This window comes from Gadus macrocephalus, chromosome 22 (assembly GCF_031168955.1).
Source record: "Gadus macrocephalus chromosome 22, ASM3116895v1".
NCBI lineage: Eukaryota > Metazoa > Chordata > Actinopteri > Gadiformes > Gadidae > Gadus > Gadus macrocephalus.
In genome coordinates this window covers 2,875,771-2,895,634 of record NC_082403.1, presented here as the reverse complement: position 1 = coordinate 2,895,634, position 19,864 = coordinate 2,875,771, and the positions used below count along the sequence as shown (strand labels likewise).

General features: G+C 48.0%; 1 protein-coding gene and 1 long non-coding RNA gene across 7 annotated transcripts in view; one reads left to right on the top strand and one right to left on the bottom strand.

Annotated features, from left to right (window-relative positions):
* Positions 1 to 489: 489 nt before the first annotated feature.
* LOC132451418 (class I histocompatibility antigen, F10 alpha chain-like) overlaps positions 490 to 19,864 on the top strand; it is a 47,537-nt gene continuing 28,162 nt past the window's right edge. The window contains exons 1-8 of one of the 6 annotated variants that reach the window (XM_060043968.1): positions 490 to 647; positions 2,773 to 3,039; positions 4,655 to 4,933; positions 5,189 to 5,488; positions 5,875 to 5,979; positions 6,228 to 6,254; positions 6,565 to 6,635; positions 6,878 to 7,510. In XM_060043968.1, coding sequence (XP_059899951.1) covers positions 593 to 647; positions 2,773 to 3,039; positions 4,655 to 4,933; positions 5,189 to 5,488; positions 5,875 to 5,979; positions 6,228 to 6,254; positions 6,565 to 6,596 — 1,065 coding nt within the window. In that variant the 5' untranslated portion in view covers positions 490 to 592 and the 3' untranslated portion in view covers positions 6,597 to 6,635; positions 6,878 to 7,510. Of the gene's footprint in view, positions 648 to 2,772; positions 3,040 to 4,654; positions 4,934 to 5,188; positions 5,489 to 5,874; positions 5,980 to 6,227; positions 6,255 to 6,564; positions 6,636 to 6,877; positions 7,511 to 19,864 lie in introns of those variants that run through there. The other 5 variants (XM_060043969.1, XM_060043966.1, XM_060043971.1 and 2 more) reach the window with 5 other exon arrangements.
* On the bottom strand, positions 15,767 to 18,837 carry LOC132451489 (uncharacterized). Its single transcript, XR_009524101.1, has 2 exons — positions 18,046 to 18,837; positions 15,767 to 16,019 (listed from the first exon to the last, which is right to left on the bottom strand). It is a non-coding gene; the product is annotated as an uncharacterized LOC132451489 (long non-coding RNA).

The following is a 19,864-nucleotide window of genomic DNA, read 5'->3' as shown; positions in this document are numbered from 1 at the left end:
AGATATACTAGTTAGTCTGACACACATTTACGAGCTATAAAATAAGATATGATGCTACATGGACCAGGAAATAAAAATAACTTCGTAGGATTTTAAGGTGATCTTGTGTGTGTCGTGACTCGTGTGTGTGTGTGCAAATGTGTTTGTGTGTGTTGCATGTGTCTGTGTGTGTTTTGCATGTCAGCATAAGAGATCTGATATCAGGACGCAAGTGGAGGAAGATCATAAGAAATATGAACTCTAGTCACACTAACGCTGGTCAGGACTGTGGATCACACACACACACACACACACACACACACACACACACACACACACACACACACACACACACACACACACACACACACACAAGCCAATAAAAACACACAAACGCACGCACACAAACAAATGTGTTTGAGTTAGTTTCACTTGCCGTTCTCCTGGTAACCAATGACGTCGCAGCCGTATTGAATTCCTATTGGTCCAGACCGGCCTCTCCCTCGTGATCAGTCTCTTGTTCGCTGGTTTCCCGGTCAGTGCGTCTGATGCTGGAGTCGGAGTCACATCCTTGTGGATAATCTCATCGAGCTGTTCTTCTGAATACATCGATATGAAGGCGCTAACGGGGCTGCTGCTGTTGGTCTTTGGTCACGGTGTGTCCTCAGGTAAGACTGACTCAAGTTTTTACTTTTCAAAACTATCTTTTCAAAAGGTACGGTTATGGTCCCTCAAGACACGATGCTTAGATTCCGTAATTCGTTTGAAAAGTTTTTGATTACCCTCTCTAATGAGTTCAATTAATCCACAACATGATTCATCTTTTACTGTGAATATTTGAACTAATATAAGAACATTTATATTTGGTTCGAACTGTGAAAACGAAACCAGCGCACTGGTTTGATGACGTCGTTCCTAAATGTACAATCTATTATCAGAACCAAACATTAACCTTCAGTTTGGAGGGAATCCGATGTCTTCTTTAAGTCTACTTTTAATCCTAGGTGTTATATTAACATTCAGAGATACCTTGTTGTTAACTTTTCAACGTTCGTGGAGAATCATCACGCACGCGCACAAACGCATAGACACACGCAGACACACAATAATATAATTATTAACATTGCTATCAATACATTATTCTGAAATAAAATAATTACATTATTCTATCATTAATTATTCTCTTTCAAATGATGACAATGTGAAGATAGTTAAAATGCCGTCATCTAATTCACCAATATGCTTATAATTATGAAAACATTTTAATAGTAATTTAAATAATAGTTTATTATTCATGTCAGCAGTAATGATTAAGAGGCAGCAGGTTGTGTTGTAGTTAGTGGTCTGGCAGCGAGCGCTGTGGGCTACATTGAGATGTTTGGATGACAATAAGATCAAACTGAAGGTTCCGACATTACCTGGACGGCCAGGGGGCGGAGCCATGGGACAGGGGGCGGAGCCATAGGACAGGGGGAGCCATAGAGCAGGGGGAGGGGACATGGGCCTTTCTGTCTAGAGGGATGAACAGTATTAACCTGTCTGTCGTAACCCGTCTATATGTCTATAGTGATGTACAGCTACCTGTCAGTCTGTCTGTCTGTCTACAGTGATGTACTGTGTTAACCTGTCTGTCTGTCTGTCTACAGTGATGTACCGTATTAACCTGTCTGTCTGTCTGTCTACAGTGATGCACCGTATTAACCTGTCTGTCTGTCTGTCTGCAGTGATGTACCGTATTAACCCGTCTGTCTGTCTGTCTACAGTGATGTACCGTATTAACCTGTCTGTCTGTCTGTCTACAGTGATGTAACGTATTAACCTGTCTGTCTGTCTGTCTACAGTGATGTACTGTATTAACCTGTCTGTCTGTCTGTCTGTCTACAGTGATGTACCATATTAACCTGTCTGTCTGTCTGTCTACAGTGATGTACCGTATTAACCTGTCTGTCTGTCTGTCTACAGTGATGTACCGTATTAACCTGTCTGTCTGTCTGTCTACAGTGATGTACCGTATTAACCTGTCTGTCTGTCTGTCTACAGTGATGTACCGTATTAACCTGTCTGTCTGTCTGTCTACAGTGATGTACCATATTAACCTGTCTGTCTGTCTGTCTGTCTACAGTGATGTACCGTATTAACCTGTCTGTCTGTCTGTCTACAGTGATGTACCGTATTAACCTGTCTGTCTGTCTGTCTACAGTGATGTACCGTATTAACCTGTCTGTCTGTCTGTCTGTCTACAGTGATGTACCGTATTAACCTGTCTGTCTGTCTGTCTACAGTGATGTACCGTATTAACCTGTCGGGCTGTCTGTCTACAGTGATGCACCGTATTAACCTGTCTGTCTGTCTGTCTGCAGTGATGTACCGTATTAACCCGTCTGTCTGTCTGTCTACAGTGATGTACCGTATTAACCTGTCTGTCTGTCTGTCTACAGTGATGTACTGTATTAACCTGTCTGTCTGTCTGTCTGTCTACAGTGATGTACCGTATTAACCTGTCTGTCTGTCTGTCTACAGTGATGTACCGTATTAACCTGTCTGTCTGTCTGTCTACAGTGATGTACCGTATTAACCTGTCTGTCTGTCTGTCTACAGTGATGTACCGTATTAACCTGTCTGTCTGTCTGTCTACAGTGATGTACCGTATTAACCTGTCTGTCTGTCTGTCTACAGTGATGTACCGTATTAACCTGTCTGTCTGTCTGTCTACAGTGATGTACCGTATTAACCTGTCTGTCTGTCTGTCTACAGTGATGTACCGTATTAACCTGTCTGTCTGTCTGTCTACAGTGCTTCACTCTATGCAGTTCTTCTACACGGGGTCGTCTGGACTCACAACCTTCCCAGAGTTTGTTGGTGTTGGGATGGTGGATGGAGTTCAGATGCTTCACTATGACAGCAACAGTAAGAGAGCCGTAGCCAAACAGGACGCGGCGGACCAGCTCTACAGAGATCATCAGGGTGAACTCGAGAGGGACACTGGAAACTTTCTGGGTGCCCAGCAGGCCTTCAAAGCCGGCGTTGGGATTCTGAAGCAGCGCTTTAACCAGACAGGAGGTAAGTTTATATCTACTGTCTGACCTCTCACATGGAGATATCCACCATTCAACCCCAGGATAAAGATTCACCATACTCCTAAACACACACACACACACACACACACACACACACACACACACACACACACACACACACACACACACACACACACACACCACCCCGCCCGTTGAAGGCCGCCTTAATGCCCGGTCTTGCCTGGGCTGAAGCCCCAGGGCCTTCGCCGATCGGGGGGTCTATCATGAGCTGCACTAATGATAGGCCCATGATAGCCCCCCCCCCCCCGATCGGCGAAGGCCCCAGACAATGTGATGTTTAGTTTGGGGCTTACAAAGATCAGAGGCCTATCATGAGCCAAGAGAGAAGAGGGCCACTAGTGGTAGCTGGGCCCCGCGGCCCCTTGACCCCACAGCCACAGTCGTCTCACCGCCCCCCCCCCCCCCCATCTCCATTGTAAGAGCCCCTCTCAGGGGGCCTACACACCTCTCAGCCCCAGGGCCCAGTGGCAGGTGAAGGCAGGCCTGCCCCCGTGTAGTCCTAGCCTGGAGGGGGGGGGGGGGGGGCTCCACCGGGCCTCAGCAGCAGCAGGACTCAGGGCTGAGAAAGAAAAGAATCAAAGTTTAGACATTGGATGAACGGAGCAGAAGAAGAGTCACACGGTGAACACTGAGTACTGCTACACTGAATACAGTGTATTATTAGTGTAGTAGTACTCAGTGTAGCAGTACTCAGTGTAGCAGTACTCAGTGTAGTAGTACTCAGTGTAGCAGTACTCAGTGTAGCAGTACTCAGTGTAGCAGTACTCAGTGTAGCAGTACTCAGTGTAGCAGTACTCAGTGTAGCAGTACTCAGTGTAGCAGTACTCAGTGTAGCAGTACTCAGTGTCGCAGTACTCAGTGTAGCAGTACTCAGTGTAGCAGTACTCAGTGTAGCAGTACTCAGTGTAGCAGTGCTCAGTGTAGCAGTACTCAGTGTAGCAGTACTCAGTGTAGCAGTACTCAGTGTAGCAGTACTCAGTGTAGCAGTACTCAGTGTAGTAGTACTCAGTGTAGCAGTGCTCAGTGTAGCAGTACTCAGTGTAGCAGTACTCAGTGTAGCAGTACTCAGTGTAGCAGTACTCAGTGTAGCAGTACTCAGTGTAGCAGTACTCAGTGTAGTAGTATTTGTATGTAGGGTAGTGTAGGGGTGTGTTCTGAAGAGGCTCCGTGTCAAACGGCCCGCGGGTCACCTGAGGCAGAGGCACATCCGTCCAAAGACTCTGGCTGCTCTTATTCTCTGTGGTTTCATTTATTGATCATAATGAGTTATCTTATAGTAATGCTCATATGGTTTGTGTTGTGACGTCTGTGTGTATTTAATGTTAATGAAGGATCAATTACATCTAATCTCACCCTTCTCTTTTCCCTCCCCCTCTCTCTCTCTCTCTCTCTCTCTCTCTCTCTCTCTCTCTCTCTCTCTCTCTCTCTCTCTCTGTCTCTGTCTCTGTCTCTCTCTCTCTCTCTCTCTCTCTCTCTCTCTCTCTCTCTCTCTCTCTCTCTCTCTCTCTGTCTCTGTCTCTGTCTCTGTCTCTCTCTCTCTCTCTCTCTCTCTCTCTCTCTCTCTCTCTCTCTCTCAGGTACCCACTTATATCAGAGGATGTGTGGTTGTGAGTGGGATGATGATGATGATTCTACTGATGGTTATAACCAGTATGGTTATGATGGAGAGGACTTCATAGCGTTTGACCTGAAGACCCTGACCTGGGTCGCTCCAGTGCGTCAGGCTGTCCCCACCAAACAGAAGTGGGATGGGGACAGAGCTTATAATGAATACTGGAAAAACTACCAAACCAAGGAGTGTGTTGATTGGCTGAAGAAGTACCTGTCCTATGGGAAGAGCACTCTGCAGAGAACAGGTAGAGTCACATGACCTGGTGGGCGTTGACAGACTCATGTCTCTGAGTCTCTGTTTTCTCTCCCCCCCCCCCCCCCGCAGGGGACGCAGATCAGCGCTTTATGGAAGAATATTAAATATAGAATATATATTATATTATATATTACATGACAAGAACACGTGTTTACATTATTAAATAATCTCTCTCTCTCTCTCTCTCTCTCTCTCTCTCTCTCTCTCTCTCTCCCCCCCCCCCCCCCCCCCTCTCTCTCTCCAGATCGTCCGCGGGTGTCTCTGCTCCAGAGGAGCCCCTCCTCCCCAGTGGTGTGCCATGCTACAGGCTTCTACCATGACAGGGTGGTGGTGTTCTGGAGGAGAGACGGCCAGGAGCTCCATGAGCAGGTGGACCCCGGGGAGGTCCTCCCCAACCACGACGGGACCTTCCAGGTCAGCGTGGACCTGGACCTCAAGGCCGTCCCACAGGAGGACTGGGGGACGTACGAGTGTGTGGTCCAGCTGAAAGGCATCGAGGACATCTCCACCCCCCTGGACCCCGCCCTCATCAGGACCAACTGGGGTAAGACTGGTGTTGGAGGGGATGGAGGTGGGGAACACATGTCTCACCACCTCCACCTGACCTCATCACAACCACTGCCAGGTGTACCTGGACACTGCTGAAGCTACTGGGTAAACACACAGCTCTCAGGAGTAGCTCACTGCAGCAGAACAGGGTGGATTGTGGGTAAATGAGTTCTATGAATAGGGCTCAGATCAGTCCCAGAGTGACCCTGAGCTCCAGAACAGATTCTAGAGGAATAGTTTACACTGACGTTGTGTTAGTCGTGTGTGTAGCATCACATGACGTTGACATGTGGTTCAATGATGGAGGGATGGATGGGGGAGGGTCTCTGTCCAACATCTATTATTAAACACCTGATTTTATTTTTCTAAATTTACCTTCAGAGGATCAGAGTGGCCCCACCATCCCCATCATCATTGGGTTGCTTGTTCTCCTCCTCGCTGCTGCTGCTGCTGTTGTTGGAGTCCTTCTGTACAAGAAGAGGAACGGTGAGTGGATCAAACTCTCCAGGAGGACAAACACCTGATCTCCACCTGCTCCTACTTCCTGTCCCCTTCCTACGATTTGATTGGTTGTCTTCACACACTGGCGGTCTGGTGGTAGAAACCTCTCCACCTCTGAATGATGAACCTCCTCCAATGTCCACTGAGATGTTGTGGCATTAAGAATATGAAAGTATAATAACATCAGGATATTCACCACTTTTACAACATTAATCATTTCTCTTGTTCCTTAGCTTCAGACCAGCGTCACAAACCAGTTGGTGAGTAAATTGTGTTTTTACTGCAGTTCGGTTCTTATGATTATTGCTACTGCCAATAGTGACTGTCTAGCTCACTGGACTATACAGCTCTATAGATCTAGATACATCTAGCTCACTGGACTATACAGCTCTATAGATCTAGATACATCTAGCTCACTGGACTATACAGCTCTATAGATCTAGATACATCTAGCTCACTGGACTATACAGCTCTATAGATCTAGATACATCTAGCTCACTGGACTATACAGCTCTATAGATCTAGATACATCTAGCTCATGACTTCACCTCCTCCCGTTTTTCATCCCAGCTACTTCTGACACCAGCTCTGAGGACGCTTAGGGGCAGAATCCGGCTCCTGAGGCCCAACCTCTGACCACAGTCAGTACTTTACCACTTTACAATACTTATTCAGAGTCATATGTTTACAGTAATATTTATGAGCAGCCTACTTTATCACAGTGATAGTAATACTTTAACAGTTCTTTATCACAGTAATATATTAACAGTCATATTTTAACAGTACTTCATCACAGTGATATATTAAGAGTACATCATCACAGTGATAATGTGTGCGATAATGTTTGATGTTTAATCCTGACTTGTGCTTCCTTGCTGTTTAGGGTTAAAGTTAAATCATGAAGAGGTTTCTCACATTCCTCTTCCTAAAGCAGGGTGGAGTGGATCGCTGTCATCTATAATCATCACAATCAGTTTGGGGACTTCAGCTAACTAAAGATGCTATATTTGCTTAATTACATTAACATTCATACTTTAATTTGATAAAAAACATAAATCAGTAAGAAGTGTAAATCAATTATATCTCTGTATTTGTGATCGATTAACTCAATGGATTAATTAATCCTGCAATCTTTCACTGACGCTTGGATGCTTGGAAACCATGGCAACATGAACCCGCCATGATGGCCATTTTGTTTTAGTTCTATCGGCTTAATCTTATAAACTTTTAATTATGTTGCATTGTTTAGTCATATTTAAGTTTCAAATAATGTTCAAAGATTCTGAATCAAGGTTTGGGACAGTGAGATTCTGTAAAGTTTGAATACAATAATCATTAAATGTATTGTGTTTCCTTTAAATATTTAATTTCTGCTATAGAGAATTGCATTGCTACATAGGCTACCACACTCGAGCTAAACTGCTTTAGCTTTAATGCTCTTTGTGTTTTATGTGTTCTTTAAGGAATTGGATCATATATACTTGGGTTATTCTGTCAATAAAATATATAGAAATTGTTTTGCTTACATAGTTTTAATATAGGCTACTTATCGTTAGGTCAAGTTTACATACTTCGTTAAGAGTTTACATACTTTCTTTAGAGGGTTTATTGTTTAAGGATGTTCATGATTTTAGGTTATTTACATAGGTATTTAGCCTTTCATTTATTCTGTATTTTAGAATATCCTATGCTACAATATGAACACAATTATACTAAATGTAAATAGCTTTAACATCATGAAAACAGGGATATAATCTCTCAGCAGATCAAATAATATATAATGGATAAATCCTTATTCAGTTCCCCACCCAGCTAGCGTGTAGAACCAAGATGGCTGCCGGGTGATTCATGGTGTTACTGTAATACTGTAATGGTGTGTTCCAGATACGTCGGACACCATCCTTCCGAGTTGCACGGTCTTGGAGCACTTAGAGCGTTCCCGTTCTTTTTGGTGATTGTGTCATGAAATTGGCTAGTCTTTGTTTATCGTTAGCTACATTAGCCTCTTTAGCAAACCAGCTAGAAAACAAACACAACTTTACATTACAACTTTACATTGCACGCACAGCAAGACGAAAATGAAATGCATACATTGGTGACCGGAATAAAGTAGCAATGTAGTCAAGTGCGTAAGAGCATTTAAAGTCGACGTTAAAATGACAAACATGGTACAAATACAAAGAAAATAAATCTCTCGGTGTCCGAGGCATCCGGATCACACCATAAGGCCCAGGACTGATCTGACTGGTTTGGAGACAGGCTGCCTGGGCGACCTGATTGGCTGCCTGGGTCACATGGTGTGCTGAGTGTTGGCTGTGGAAAGCCCCGGTAGCTGCGGCCTGGCTTCCCACCAGAGACCAGGAGCACCACAACACCAACTGTACAAACTGTACAACACCGGCCTCCATCTTGTCTCCTGACGTCTAAAGAACCGCCGAATGGCGGCTGTGGTCACTGCACACGGCGTCTCATTTAATGACGATAAAAATGCATTTGGTCATAGTTTATCAAGATTATTTTACAGTGTTGCGTTGTGATAATGAACTGTATTGTAAATAAAATGTTAACAACAAACCTTTGACCCTGGCTCTAACTTTTAATTTGGTTTGTCATTAAAGTCAGATCGTGTTTAATGTGTAGGCCTACTAAAGATGAGATTATTGTGATATGTGCTGAAAGTCAGGTTGTTGTATTGTGTTGTATTGTGAACTAAAGTGAGATCATTGTTGTGTTGTGTACTAAAGTGAGATCATTGTTGTTTTTTTACATTTTAGGGCATTTAGCAGAGGCTTTTATCCAAAGCGACTTACATCAGTTAATACACACATTGACACACCGACTGCCAACACACAAAATGGCGTCCAGCGTAGTATGACCTGTAATGGTGGCGGGACATTCCGGAGAAACGAGAGCCTCGCCGCCCACGGTGTCCATGGTTACACACAAACTTCACTTCTTAAATCGTCCAAGTGTTTGTTTGTGTGTGTGTGTGTGTGTGTGTGTGTGTGTGTGTGTGTGTGTGTGTGTGTGTGTGTGTGTGTGTGTGTGTGTGTTATAATGACAAGATGCTTGTAGAGCAGGAGAGTCTCTCTGACTTTCCCTTTCCCTTTGACTCCTCTGGCAGATTCACAAAACACACACACTCCACACGCACACACACATTCAAACGTACCCACAACTGCGCACACACACACACACACACACACACACTCTCTCTCTCTCCCCCTCTCTTTCACACACACACACACACACACACACACTGTGGCAACCCGGCCTGGGCCAATTAAGGATATTCAGAGCACCTGAGGAACAAGTGGAGAAGCAGGGCTTAAATAGCCCACTTCTCCACTCATTCGGGGCTCACCCAGCCCTGGAGCTCCAGCACGGAGAGACCGGTCCTCGTGGGTGACGGGATTCCACCCACGAAGGAGGGGACCGTTGATTCCTCCCAGGTCGTACGTTTTTTGTGTTTGGAGAGACTTTTATGTTCGGAAATAAACATGCCTTTTTTTGGCTTTTATCCAACGAAATGGTGTCCTGTTTGGGTTGCCACAACACACACACACACACACACACACCTACGTTGTTTCAAGGTTAAAGAGGACCTAAAGTGTGTATTTACAGTATAACGTCACATGAGACTTCAGCAGTAATTGATAAATCTTCAGCCTAGTAAACCGATATCCAGCCAGCGTCGCCTCGTCTGAACCCACGCGGAGGAAAGAGTCACTTTCTCTTTCAGAAGACCACAGGGTTTATTTGATATCACTACTAATGACCTAGAAAAGAAACAAACTCCGTTTATAGACTATTGGTCGAGACGTATTCATGAGTCGCCAACATCGTTGGGTTCCACAATGTCATGCAAAATTGTTAAGTTCATGAGAGACAACAATCCCGCAAAATAAGATCTCATAAAGCCGCCCCAGTTTAACATGAGCCTTAATCGATCAGAGGAGATTACCCCTCCCATGCGCGGCCGTGTGAATGTTCCATGGCTAAGACCGGGCGTACTTAAGACCAGGCTTAAGTCCCGTTGGTGCAACCGGCGTTAGTCCCATTCTAACGCCTGGTCTTAACTAAGACCTACTTAGCAGTTACGACCAGGCTTAGTTAAGACCAGTTGGTGCAACCGGCCCAAGGAATGATCTGACTGGTTTGGAGACAGGCTGCCTGGGCGACCTGATTGGCTGCCTGGGTCACATGGTGTGCTGAGTGTTGGCTGGTGGAAAGCCCCGGTAGCTGCAGCCTGGCTTCCCACCAGAGACCAGGAGCACCACAACACCAACTGTACAAACTGTACAACACCGGCCTCCATCTTGTCTCCTGACGTCTAAAGAACCGCCGAATGGCGGCTGTGGTCACTGCACACGGCGTCTCATTTAACGACAATAAAGGAAATGCATTTGGTCATAGTTTATCAATTATTTTACAATGTTGTGTTGCATTGTGATTATGAACCATATTGTAAATGTTAACAAACCTTTGACCCTGGCTCTGACTTTCAATTTGGTTTTTTATTGAAGTCAGATCGTATTTTATTGTGTACTAGAGGTGAGATGATTGTGTTGTGTACTGAAAGTCAGGTTGTTTCACTGTGTTGTGTTGTGTTGCGTACTAAAGTGAGATCATCATTGTGTTGTTGTGTACTAAAGTGAGATCATCGTTGTGATGTGTACTAAAGTGAGATCAACGTTGTGTTGTGTACTAAAGTGAGATCATCGTGTTGTGTACTAAAGTGAGATCATTGTTGTGTTGTGTTGCGTACTAAAGTGAGATCATCGTTGTGTTGTGTACTAAAGTGAGATCATCGTTGAGTTGTTGTGTACCAAAGTGAGATCATCGTTGTTTTGTGTTGTGTACCAAAGTGAGATCATCGTTGTGTTGTTGTGTACTAAGTGAGATCATCGTTGTGTTGTTGTGTACTAAAGTGAGATCATCGTTGTGTTGTGTTGTTGTGTACCAAGTGAGATCATCGTTGTGTTGTTGTGTACTAAAGTGAGATCATCGTTGTGTTGTGTTGTTGTGTACTAAGTGAGATCATCGTTGTGTTGTTGTGTACTAAGTGAGATCATCGTTGTGTTGTGTTGTTGTGTACTAAGTGAGATCATCGTTGTGTTGTGTTGTTGTGTACTAAGTGAGATCATCGTTGTGTTGTTGTGTACCAAAGTGAGATCATTGTTGTGTTGTGTACTAAGTGAGATCATCGTTGTGTTGTTGTGTACTAAGTGAGATCATCGTTGTGTTGTTGTGTACTAAGTGAGATCATCGTTGTGTTGTGTTGTTGTGTACTAAAGTGAGATCATCGTTGTGTTGTTGTGTACTAAAGTGAGATCATTGTTGTCTTGTGAACTAAAGTGAGATCATCGTTGTGTTGTTGTGTACCAAAGTGAGATCATCGTTGTGTTGTTGTGTACTAAGTGAGATCATCGTTGTGTTGTTGTGTACTAAGTGAGATCATCGTTGTGTTGTTGTGTACCAAAGTGAGATCATCGTTGTGTTGTGTTCCCTAGGTGGAGCAGGGTGAAGAGACAACACCGTCACCAGCGACATGACTCCTAAACTTCCATCCCACCGAATGGCGTCCAGTGAGTGTGTTGTGTAACGGTCTGTGTCCAGTGAGTGTGTTGTGTAACGGTCTGTGTCCAGTGAGTGTGTTGTGTAACGGTCTGTGTCCAGTGAGTGTGTTGTGTAACGGTCTGTGTCCAGTGAGTGTGTTGTGTAACGGTCTGTGTCCAGTGAGTGTGTTGTGTAACGGTCTGTGTCCAGTGAGTGTGTTGTGTAACGGTCTGTGTCCAGTGAGTGTGTTGTGTAACGGTCTGTGTCCAGTGAGTGTGTTGTGTAACGGTCTGTGTCCAGTGAGTGTGTTGTGTAACGGTCTGTGTCCAGTGAGTGTGTTGTGTAACGGTCTGTGTCCAGTGAGTGTGTTGTGTAACGGTCTGTGTCCAGTGAGTGTGTTGTGTAACGGTCTGTGTCCAGTGAGTGTGTTGTGTAACGGTCTGTGTCCAGTGAGTGTGTTGTGTAACGGTCTGTGTCCAGTGAGTGTGTTGTGTAACGGTCTGTGTCCAGTGAGTGTGTTGTGTAATGGTCTGTGTCCAGAGAGAGTCATGTGTAATGGTCTGTGTCCAGTGAGTGTGTTGTGTAAAGGTCTGTGTCCAGTGAGTGTGTTGTGTAACGGTCTGTGTCCAGTGAGTGTGTTGTGTAACGGTCTGTGTCCAGTGAGTGTGTTGTGTAACGGTCTGTGTCCAGTGAGTGTGTTGTGTAACGGTCTGTGTCCAGTGAGTGTGTTGTGTAACGGTCTGTGTCCAGTGAGTGTGTTGTGTAACGGTCTGTGTCCAGTGAGTGTGTTGTGTAACGGTCTGTGTCCAGTGAGTGTGTTGTGTAACGGTCTGTGTCCAGTGAGTGTGTTGTGTAACGGTCTGTGTCCAGTGAGTGTGTTGTGTAACGGTCTGTGTCCAGTGAGTGTGTTGTGTAACGGTCTGTGTCCAGTGAGTGTGTTGTGTAACGGTCTGTGTCCAGTGAGTGTGTTGTGTAACGGTCTGTGTCCAGTGAGTGTGTTGTGTAACGGTCTGTGTCCAGTGAGTGTGTTGTGTAACGGTCTGTGTCCAGTGAGTGTGTCTGTCCAACGGGACTTCTATCAGGGTCACGGGCAGGGGCGCAACTGCCTACTTTCTGGGGGGTATGCAGACACATAGCACAAATTTGACCTAAAACACACTCTGATATCGAATCAAAAAAATAATTTTGAGTGCACCAGGACAGATATCCGGTGTTTTTTTAGAGGCAGCCTTTCTCAGATGCTCTGCCAGTGTAACATCATACCGTGCTATAAGAGATCAAGGATACCCAGAAAATGTCAATTTCTAGGATGTCCTAACTGTGCATTTTGTCCCCTCGGTGGCAGGTTTCTTTCTGCGGGATAAGCGGGATGCCAATTTTTTTCCACATCAGATAAGCATTTATGTGGTAACCACTTGTTTCATGGTGCTTCAGTATCTTTGAAAGAAACTGCCAGTTATTATACCCCACCACAAGGCGCGTGTCAGCAACTCTAGCTTCACCAAAAAGCTTACATGCAAAACAATAGACTCTGTTAGAACTGTTGGAGTACAGTAACCAATAGGGGTGGGAAAAATAATCGATTCTTTGATGCATCGCAATACTGTGTAGAACGATTCAGTCTCGATTCAGATACGGTAATAATCTTTATTTATTTTTTTGGATTATTAGTTCATTAACTTTTGGATTATTAGCGGAGTTATAAAGTATCAACTTTAAAACTCAGTTTTTACTGGTTATATTGACATAAAACAAAGACTAGCATAGAGATTGAAGTAAAACAAAATAACCACAAACAAGTTCCTTTATTTTTCTTGTTATGAGTAGGCTCCATTCTGATCAGTACACAGTTGCAAGACAACAGTAACCTGTTGTTTTACTAATACTAGATTTAGCTAACCTGTATATTTACAAGCCTCCTCTTGATACACTGACATAAAAACGACTTTCAAACACTTTGGAAAGCTTTCTTTCATCCCTGCGCACCCTTTCTCCTTCCCGATCTTTCTTTTCCTATGTTGTGACCCCGAGGGCTTTGCCTCTCCATATTGAGGTACGTGTCATCAGATGACAACACGGATCAAATGAAGACACTCTGGCGCTCGCCTCCAGGGCGTGGTCGAGGGGGCGGCCACTGGAGCGCCGTGTGGGGAGGAGGGGGGGAGGGAGGCGAAGGAGCGGGGGGCGCCTTATCAGTGACGTCCCTCTGTTATTGATCATCGCGATATTCCATCGCTTTGGCGCCCCCTCTGGTGCGGCGCCCCTATGCGCCGCATATAGTGCATACCCACTTTTTGCGCCACTGGTCACGGGCACCAGGGGGTCCGTACCGAGGGTCTGGGGGCGGTGCGGGGGCATCGGGGGCAGTAGCTCTGCAGTAGTGCCCTGAGTCCCTCTTTACCCCGGGGCAGTAGAACCGCCCCAATACCCGCTCCCTGGTCTCAACCATCCCCAGATCAGAGCCCCCAGGAGATGGAGGGGGCCATGGATACAGTACCCCCCCCCCTCCCCCCCCCTATACAGTACCCCCCCCCCCCTCTGTACTACCCTATACAGTACCCCCCCCCCCCCTCTGTACTACCCTATACAGTACCCCCCCCCCCCCCCCTCTGTACTACCCTATACAGTACCCCCCCCCCCCCTCTGTACTACCCTATACAGTACCCCCCCCCCCTATACAGTACCCCCCCCCCCTATACAGTACCCCCCCCCCCCCCTATACAGTACCCCCCCCCCCCCCCCTCTGTACTACCCTATACAGTACCCCCCCCCCCCCTCTGTACTACCCTATACAGTACCCCCCCCCCCTCTGTACTACCCTATACAGTACCCCCCCTCTGTACTACCCTATACAGTACCCCCCCCCCCCCCTCTGTACTACCCTATACAGTACCCCCCCCCCCCCCCTCTGTACTACCCTATACAGTACCCCCCCCCCCCCCCTCTGTACTACCCTATACAGTACCCCCCCCCCCCTCTGTACTACCCTATACAGTACCCCCCCCCCCCCCCTCTGTACTACCCTATACAGTACCCCCCCCCCCCCCCCTCTGTACTACCCTATACAGTACCCCCCCCCCCCCCTCTGTACTACCCTATACAGTACCCCCCCCCCCCCTCTGTACTACCCTATACAGTACCCCCCCCCCCCTCTGTACTACCCTATACAGTACCCCCCCCCCCCCCCCCTCTGTACTACCCTATACAGTACCCCCCCCCCCCCCCCTCTGTACTACCCTATACAGTACCCCCCCCCCCCCCCTCTGTACTACCCTATACAGTACCCCCCCCCCCCCCCCTCTGTACTACCCTATACAGTACCCCCCCCCCCCCCCCCTCTGTACTACCCTATACAGTACCCCCCCCCCCCCCTCTGTACTACCCTATACAGTACCCCCCCCCCCCCCCCCCTGTACTACCCTATACAGTACCCCCCCCCCCCCCTCTGTACTACCCTATACAGTACCCCCCCCCCCCGTGTGCTGCAGTGGGGGTACCCCCCCCCCCCCCGTGTGCTGCAGTGGGGGTACCCCCCCCTCTCCCCGTCCCGTGCCAGTCCGTGGTGGGTCGGCCCCCCCCCCAGGCGTTCCTCAGGGAGCCCCCTCCAGCTGCTCCCCCTGGGGGGTGGGGGGACCCCGGTGGGCGCGTGGGGCTCCCCCGGTGAGGAAGGGCCCCAGGACGTGGCCCCCACCGGTCCGCCGGCCCCCCGCTCGCGGCCCCCCGCTCCGCTCCGGGACCCCCGAGGTGCGCCTCCACGTGGCCGTCGGGGCCCGTCCTGGTCAGCCGCTCCGTGGGGGCGGCGTGGGCCGGTCCCGGGGGCGAGCCGCCCGGCACCCCGGAGCGCGCCTCTCCGCGGGGCGCCCGTCTCCTCGTCCCTCGCCGCGGGTCGCTCCGCGGGCCGCGGCGGGGTCGGCGTGGGTTCAGCCGAGGGGCGGCGTCGCCCCCGTCCTCCACCAGGGGGCGACGCCGCCCCTCGGGGACGGGTCGCTCTCGACGGAACGAGCCGACAGGTTTGAGGCGGGACGGTTTAATACGTGGAGCGCAGGAACAGAACGGAGAACGCAGTACGGCTCAGGTTCTCCCTCCATGGGGGGGGGGCGGTGTTCCCCCCGCACTGGGGGGTTAGGGGGGTCGCCTTAGCAACCACAGGGCCCCGCCTCGGCTACCAATGGAAAACAGATAAAGGAAATAATAATAATGATGATAAAAAAAATAATTGTAATAAATATTTATTAATTATTATTATCAACAAAGTACAAAACTCTGGTAGGGAAAGAGAACAGACTTCCATCAGGTACAAAAAGTACAGATAAATAAACCGTCCCGGAGGACCGCAGGGCCACGAGACGCTCCTGGACCCCCTGGACTCAGACCTTCTGGGGGAGCGCTGTATCAGGGTGGGGGTCCCCCTGGTCAGGCCCGCCCTCGGGGTCTGCGGGGGTCCTCCGGTCGCCTCCGGCTCACTCCTGTTGAAGGGCAGCGTCCGGTCGTTAGCACGACGCGCGGCGGCCGTCCGCTATCGAGACCCTCCGCTACCGGTCCACTCCCCCGTCTCCCCCGTCTCCCCCGTCTCCAGCCCTTCAGACCCCCCCCCCTCCCCGCTCCCCCAGGTGCCCCCATGTCCCGTGACTCCACGGCTCCGACTCCACGGATCCGGCGCAGCTGCGCGGAGGGGTATGTATCTCCCGTTGACTACCTGTCCGCGGGGGGGGGGGGGGATGGGCGTCATGTCCACTGGGGACGGGGGGGACATGTCCCCTCCTCTTTTCAAAATCCCGCTTGTGCCCCCCCCACTTTCTTAACCGCAAAAATCGTGCTTATTTACCGTTTGGCCGGACGTCAGGTTCTGGCTGAGAATGTTAATTGAGCTGCTGATTGTAAGGCCCTGGTATATATATAAAAATATAAATATTACAAATTGCCACAGTCTGGTAGCGGACACGGACAGCCCGCCCACGCGGTTCTATAGGACACTTTGGCGTCTGTGGACTCGGAGTCACGGACGTGTTCCACCACGCATGCGCACTTGATTGCCCACTGAATGAAGAGGCTTCGCGGTGGGTTTTCATAAAAATGAAACGCCAACAGCAGTTCGATTTAATGTATTTCTTTGGAGAGGGGATGAAAAGAAAGAAAGGACGTGTGAGTTGGTTGATTATGGGTTGTAAAACAGCATTAATATATATTGTGACATAGGTGAATATTCTATTCACCTATGTCACTTGAAAATGAGTCCCCCTTAAACCACAGCAAGTATCCTTCAACAATGTATGAAAAGTCTCTCTCTCGCTGCTAGTTTACTTTAACGTCAGACCCACACACCACGGGCTCAATAGGATAACTCTACTCCGCTTTCATAGGGGGACCAGATGGGCAGTCGCGCATTTCCATTACTTTTTACATGTCCCGCAAATTGAGACGTTGTCCCGCATTGGTATTGACAGTCAGACTCGGTTTTTTTATTATTTTGAATTGCCTGTTTTATAATCGTGCATTTATCAAACAGCTGTGTGCGGAGACAGCAGTGAGCGCTGTCATCAGGGGACGGGGCGCGCTGTTTGATCATGTCAATCAAACTGGGACGCATACGTAGGTGAAGGGCACGCCCACCAACAAGAAACAGTGCAAATCAGGTCAGAACGACATGCAGCACAAGATGGAGGAAAGCACGACTCGTACGGCTAAGAAGAGGAAATGCAGCTACAATATAGAATGGAAACTCTTCCTGGATGAAACCAGTGCAAGGCGAGTCTGGTAACGTTTTGTGTGAAGTTTGCTTGAGTCTGGTAACGTTTTTTTGTGAAGTTTGCTTGAGTATTTTTTCCATTTTACACGGTGGTGAATACGACGCAAAACGACGCAAACAATGTGGGACAAAAAACGTTATTATTTTATGCAGTGCCTATTGCCTAATTGTATAAACAGGTGTGCATTTAGTTGGCATTGTCCAGGAAAAGTAGATAATTTTCAAATGCATTTATTTTGTGTAGTTAATCTATGTGATTCTGAGCTGAGTGAGTTTTGTGTTGTTCAGATAATCAGCCTATGTACTCCATGTAGCCTAATCCAGTGCATGTTCTACTAGAATATGTGGCTCAGTATATTGTTCGACTAGAGAAAACACTTTAATGTGGTGTTTTGAGTTGTGCTGGGGTTAGGTTGCTGCTCTCTGTTGTTGGAGAAAAGGCAAATTCAAGTTCAAATACTTGAAATAACAATTGTAGCCTTGACTGTCTGTTCTGTTTGATTGTATACAGTCAGACGTGTTAACTTGAGGCACTGTGAAATAGCATGAAAGCTCCATGCCTACTAGGTTTTCTCACGTGAGAGGAACTTGGGAAAGTTCCATTTAAATAAGATATATTTGTTAAGTTTGTATTTGCAGGCTGTTATGTGATACAGAATCAACCAGATGGCAAAGAATGGTAATGTTATAAGCAAAGGGGCAGAATAGAAATGTTATTTTTTTTATTTTTAGTTATTTTAGTCTACCTCGATGCATTGGTATCCCACATTGTCCCACACAAACGTAGTCATTGTCCCACATCTTGTGAATTGTGATCTGGTCACCCTAGGTCAGGGTCCTGCAGGTTATTGCGAACAAGGTGGTGCAGGTCCAAGGCGCGCCAGTGGAGCTGACCTTCGAGGTGTGCGATAGGACGGGACAGACGGCGATGACTGTGTGGGACCGGCTGATCCTCAGTGCAGTTGGGAAAGTGCTATTCTTTCCACTCCTTGACCACTAGAAAGGAGGGTGACCGGACTGTGTTGACCACCACACCCTCTACAGTGGTCACGACCACCGCGGAAATAGGGCAGCCCTCTTCCCTCAGTTTGATGACCGTCAGGGCTGAGGAGAATCTGCGCCGGCTGGTGACTGGGGTCCAGATCGTGGCCAAGCCCAGGTGCCCAAGATGCCAAGCCGGCCAAGACAAAGTGGCTGTTGTCCCCGCGACGCTGCCAGGGCTGCTCCGTCCTCCAGCGCACAGCAGCATATATTATCACCTACTCAGGAGTGCTCATTGTGGTTGGCAGAGACGGCGAGGAGCGATCAATGTCATTCACGAACTCTGCAGTCTTTGGGTTTGTTAGGGACCCTTTCCTTTCCTCCGGTGCCCATGACGGCCCAGCCCTGGAGGAAACTGTCATCGCAATGCCCGAGGTAGAGGTGACTGTGAACGCGGACGGACTGGTGGTGCGCTTCGCTGCTGCCGTCGCTGAAAGTGAGGCAACAGTTGTTCAGAGCGGCCAGGGGAATGTCCCGCCCGCGTCGCTCAGCCACAGGACCCGGCCGGACGCGGAGGAGGCGTCGACCTCCTACGCCGGTGACGGTGACGGCATACTCGCATCGTATTTTTCCCGTCAGTCTCATTGATTTCCGTTGAGCCCTTTAGAAAGTGATGTCACCCCGCACTATTCCAAGGTGGCTATCACAAAAGCTAATCATTAGATGACATATCAGAGCCTAACAATGTTAATATTTAAATGACAAACACAATGTGAAGCGTAAAATGTTACGCTATGAAGACCTTTTTTAAACTTGCAAATAAACTCACATACTTGAAGGGACATACACATGTGGACATTTACGTGTTGTCCACATAAATGTCTATTTATGTGGACATTTCTATTTCTACTGACTCTTATAGTGTCCAACTTGTAGAAGTGTGCATTATAATTTTTGAAAACAAGTCGGTGGTTAGAAGCTAGGTTCTTCAAACATGGCTGATTGTCTGCTTCCGGTAGAGGCTAAATGCTACTAATGCAATTGTGACGCAGATAAGCACATAAGCTGTAATAGCTGCTCATGGCCACAAGATGGCAGCATAATCACACATGATGAAGCCGGAGATGGGCTCTCAGATCATAGTCAATCAGAGCATGTACTACGCCATATGGGTTGGGGTACATGGGGATACCAATGTATGTAACCTTGTTACATACATTGCTCAATGTATGCATGTAACCATGTATGAATGTAACCTCAATGTATGTAACCTTGTGCCCTGCCTCAGGTAAAGGCACGGAGGATGGCAGGCCCACAGCAGGGACATGGCGCTGGTTTGCCTTAATGGACGAGCTCATTGGCAGCTCAGCAGCCGTGTCACCGCCAGTGGTAGTGGGCTCTCTCCCAGCCAGGCCAGGCACGGTTAGGGTCAGAGTGGAGGAGGAGGATGAGGTGGTGAGAGGAGGGAGAGCAGGAGCCAGCACAGCGACAGCCGCAGGGGAAGGAGCAGCGGGTGCAGCAGGGGCCGGAGCAGGGAGAAGAGGGAGGGAGGATCCCTTCCTGCTTCTGGTGAGGGAGGATATC